At 48.4% G+C, this 4,645-nt stretch overlaps 2 protein-coding genes across 2 annotated transcripts in view; both read left to right on the forward strand.

The window, feature by feature from the left end:
• Positions 1-1,583, forward strand: part of SSR2 (signal sequence receptor subunit 2) — a gene marked incomplete in the record, with an annotated part of 4,753 nt that extends 3,170 nt beyond the window's left edge. Inside the window, 2 exon segments of the mRNA XM_072428278.1 lie at positions 470-547; positions 1,106-1,583. Coding sequence (XP_072284379.1) covers positions 470-547; positions 1,106-1,216 — 189 coding nt within the window.
• A 1,618-nt stretch (positions 1,584-3,201) lies between these two features.
• Positions 3,202-4,645, forward strand: part of ARHGEF2 (Rho/Rac guanine nucleotide exchange factor 2) — a gene marked incomplete in the record, with an annotated part of 45,081 nt that continues 43,637 nt past the window's right edge. The window contains 1 exon segment of the mRNA XM_072428663.1: positions 3,202-3,369.

Here is a 4,645-nt window from a genome sequence, read left to right on the forward strand (position 1 = left end):
GGAAGACATAGGGGGCGCTCTGGGGTTACTGGCAGCAGGAGGCGCTCAGCACAAGCGTAGCAGGGGGGTGCACAGGAAGACATAGGGGGCGCTCTGGGGTTATAGGTAACGGGAAGCTTAGCACAAGCATAGCACCGGGGTGCACTGGGAGACATAGGGGACGCTATGGGGTTATTGGCAGCAGGAGGGGCTCTGTACAAGCATAGGAGGGGGGTGCACTGGGGTCACTGGCGGCAAGAGGGCTTGGCACAAGCCTAGTACAAGGGGTGTGCTGGAAGACATAGGGAGCGCACTGGGGTTACTGGTATATGCCGCCATAAAGGCTTATAGGGTTCTGTCCTTCTCTTCCTATACCATTCCTGCATTCTCACAGTGACTTGGTTTTGGTTTCGAATCCTCTGAGCAGTCTAAATCTAATTTCTATTCCTGTTCTGTTCATCAACCCCCCCCCCAGATTCCTATCTCACAGGTCGGATACACCAGCGCTCCAGGACAAGGAGGAATCTTGGCTCAGCGTGAATTTGACCGCCGATTCTCCCCCCACTTTGTAAGTTGCTTTTTTTACTCTTTGAAGTATCTCAGGGGCAGGGAATAGAATCACCGTGCAATGAACACATCACTACTCCATCTAAGGTACCTCATGTGTGTATTAGGCAGTTTTGGAGCTGAGCATTAAAATATATTATCAGGGAGATCATCACAGAGAGGAGAGTTGTATCATTTAGTGTAGCCGCCATCTTGTTTTGCAAAGGAGGGACCGTCCGCTGTTTCTCTGGTACTTAAATCTGCTTGCAAGAGGTGTTAAAAAAAAGATACACACAGGTAATAAATATATACTAAAATGTTATAAATATAATAATGGGATACTAAAATATAAATATATATTAAAATATAAAAATATTTAAAAAGCTAATAAGGGTAAATAAAATATTTAATAAAATGTGAAAAAATATTCCATGTATATGAAATCAATGTTGTAGCCTCTCCCAGCTGCAGTTACACAGTATGGGCAAAGATGGCAGCACCGAGTAGGCTAGCCCAGCCCCTGAGGTCCCCTCGGCCTCCCTATAATGCACTCTGCTGACCTCTCTTTATTGTTGCATAGCTGGACTGGGCAGCTTTTGGGGTGATGACTCTGCCATCCATCGGAATCCCCCTCCTCCTCTGGTACTCCAGCAAAAGGAAGTACGACACGCCGAAACCCAAGAAGAACTGAGCCGCGTCCTTCCCTCCCCCACAGACCCCCCGGAACTGATTGTATGAAGCCCTGCTGCCGCCACACTACACATTATCAAAATCTTCATAAACCTCGGTGCTGCAACAAGCCATCTGTTCCAGTCCCATTACCCGTCACGGGTGTTGATGCCAAGCGGCATCGGAAGGTTCATCCCAATCATTCTGGGTCTGGGTGGGCGGGACTCCAGACCTCTGCAATTTTTTTCATGCCGGAGGGTTGGATCACCCCGAGATTCATCTGCGTGGACATCATTGCGCTTTGCATTCTGGGACTTGTTTCATTCAGGGTAATTTTATGCCAAGAACAATGGAGGTTTTTTTTTTCTAATAAAATCGTGTAACTCCGATGTCTGTGTGCGAGTGATTCTGATTGGTTGTACATTCACAGCGGCTCCCCTATTATTTTATAAAAACATCATCGCTCCTTTCATAGAGTAATGATATCACGACTCTCTGCTCGGTCAGCTCTGCGACTTTCTGCCACCAGGGGTTCTTTATATCTTTACCATATCGCTGTTGTCTCCGGATTCTTCTAGCAGAGCGACCCGCCCGGCACTTCTACTCTTATCAGCCAATCACGTAGCCCGGGCGTTGTGTATTGAGAGCAATCGGTGGGTATAGGACGAGAAGAGAAAAGAGATAGATGATCATGAGAGAACCTGGGTGATCCTGCAAACTGATCAATCAGGAATAATGATTCCATTCTTTACAAAACCGAATCACACTAACAGTGCCCCGGACAGTTTGGGTATAATAGGGGATGGGAAAAGGGGGCAATACAAAGTAGGGGGCCGTAGGAAGCAGCTGGGGTATCTATATACCTGTGACACAACACCTGGGAAAGCACGTTCTCATTGCATGCTCCGCCCACTTTTAACATTTTGCCTACAGCTCCCCCACCTGGCTAAAATATGAATTTCCTGATAGAACATTGGAATCAGTCATCTCATATTATAAATCTTATTTCTCCTCAGTTGGCTTCCCTGAGTCAGGATCGCCGGATGGAATTTTGGGTGGGTGAAATAAACTGCAGCAGTGGCATCTTTGTACACAATTGGGTATTTATAGATCTGCAGGCCCAGAAATGTCACTGGGGCCCGATGTCACTTCATTATGGGCAGACAATAAATTCTTTGAGGGGTATTCTGAGCCTTTATTATATAATCGGCCCCCGGATGTTTCATGACACCCTGCAAAATACACGAGGTAAAATAACGAGCATCCCCTGCAGTAGGTCTGCCACTATAATACAGTAAAGTGCAGTACAAAGAACTATGGGCTGACAGAAGAGAAATGAATGCAGCCGCAGCAATAAATGTAATTCTAGCTTCCTGTCCTGGCAGATAAGGTAATGTAGTGTGTGGCAGAGCTGTGCAATCCTCAGGAGTGGATGGATAGACATGCAAATGATTTGTCACCTAAAACAGCTTCCTGAAATCTGATGACAGATAAGCAAATTATTAAAGCCATCACCAACCCAAAAAAACAGCTTTATTCTTCATTTACAGATTGAGGCGGGGCTATGCAAATCAGCACCTTGTGACCCTGAGTGCACCCAGGCCCCTCAGGAGCAGGGTTCACTTGCTATGCATTATCTGAGCCCATCGATCTGGATAAAGGGGAACTCATCATCATCCCGCCCTCAAATTCCAAATCCCCCCTGCCATATATCTAACTGCGGCTCCCTGCACTCCATTCCCCCGGCTCCCTGCACTCCATTCCCTCGGCTCCCTGCACTCCATTGTTGCACCTGCAGTGGTTTTGCTGTTGTGTGAATGACACCCAGTGATTCCCCAGCAGGGCTTCCTTAGGATTTGAGGCTTGAAAAGGTTTACTATCAAAGAGCTTAGCCCGTTTTATGTCTCCAACCTGAGCAGGAGGGAGGAGATAGCTGGGCAGGGAGGGGTGGAGAGGAGGGAGCAGTTCAGCTCCAGGCAGGGAGAGGACAGAGCGGCTCCAGGGCAGCTGCTGGGACAGAGGAGGAAAAAGTTTGGATCAGAACTTTGGAGAGCCAGAGGGGCCCTGAGAACAGGAAGAGCCCAGTGACACTGCCCTCCCATGCTGGAATTCTGGGGTCACCAAGCCGGAGAGGGAAAAGAAAGCCAAGGGATTATTTCTGCGCCCCGGAGCACGGTGAGTGATATGAGACAGCAAGGTTAGATTGCAAGCTCCAGGGGCGAGTGTGTGGGGACTTTATAATTGTCAGCTCTGTGGGCTTAAACCCTCACTCATTGAGGTTGGGGCGCCCTGATACTACATATCGTTTTGTCGGTTTGATTGTCAGCTCTGCCGACCAGTGCAGAATCAGTTACTGGCTGTGATACTACAACTGACAGCATTCCCAACTGCTTTCTCATCGCTGTATAACTACAACTCCCAGCATGTGTAAGCAAAACCACCCCCTCTCCAATATTTCCTGCTGAAAGATAAACCATGGAGGCCACCATTGGTGTGGTCCCTCTAAGGGCCTAAATGTCATCGGGGGCCCTTTGGGTTCAGTGCTTGGGACCTGTTCTGCTCCGGTGGCTCCCTGCTTTTGTGTTGGTGATACATTGCAGGGTGACTACAAGTCCCAGCATCTCCATCGCCTGGCTTAGCACCTGTAAAGGCTTCCTTTATATGAATCTAAGTTGTTTTTTTTTTTTTTCACGTTGTGATCCTGCCAGCAACAGTTTTTGTCTTTGGGTGACTTTGGAGGAGTTGGGTGGTCACCCTGTTAGTATTTAGTGTCAGCATTGCATTGATTATAGATATTAGGGGGCCCTGGACTACTGTTGGCCCCAAATGCACAGCATTCCAGCTCCCTTCCCCTCCTGCCATTGTTGCAGTTTTGGGTCCTGTGGTAGATGGGGGTGCTGTGCAATTTCCCAGAGTCCATAGTCAGGTCATCGAGTGTCCCTTACAGGTGCACATTTGCCCCCACATCAACGCTCATACACCTTCCACATCAAGGCACATACGTCCCCACATCATTGTACGTATGCTTTCCTTATCATCGCACATACGCCCCCCCGCATCAACGCACATACCTCCCCGCATCATTTGCACAAATGCCCCCCTTTATCATCGTGCCTTCCACATCATTGCAAATACGTCCCCTCCACCATTGCACATACGCTCCCACATCTCCAGACCTCACGCTGGAATTTTTCTAATTAAGTGCTGATTACATTTTATTACCATGGGAATTCGGCTTATCTGACCGACTCTGGCAGTGCGAAGCTGGAACGTTTGTATCCCGTGACCCCCAATGTACACAATGAACCCACTGCATCATGGGAAAAGCTTGCATCCAGGGGGCGTGGCTGCACACCTCTCCGAATCATTGTAGTCCTTCAACATGGGCCTGACTGTTATAGAAATCACGGGGGGCACTATAGGACAAGGCCGCTTCATGGGCCAGTGAAAT

This window comes from Pyxicephalus adspersus, chromosome 12, assembly GCF_032062135.1.
Source record: "Pyxicephalus adspersus chromosome 12, UCB_Pads_2.0, whole genome shotgun sequence".
NCBI classification, from domain to species: Eukaryota; Metazoa; Chordata; class Amphibia; order Anura; family Pyxicephalidae; genus Pyxicephalus; species Pyxicephalus adspersus.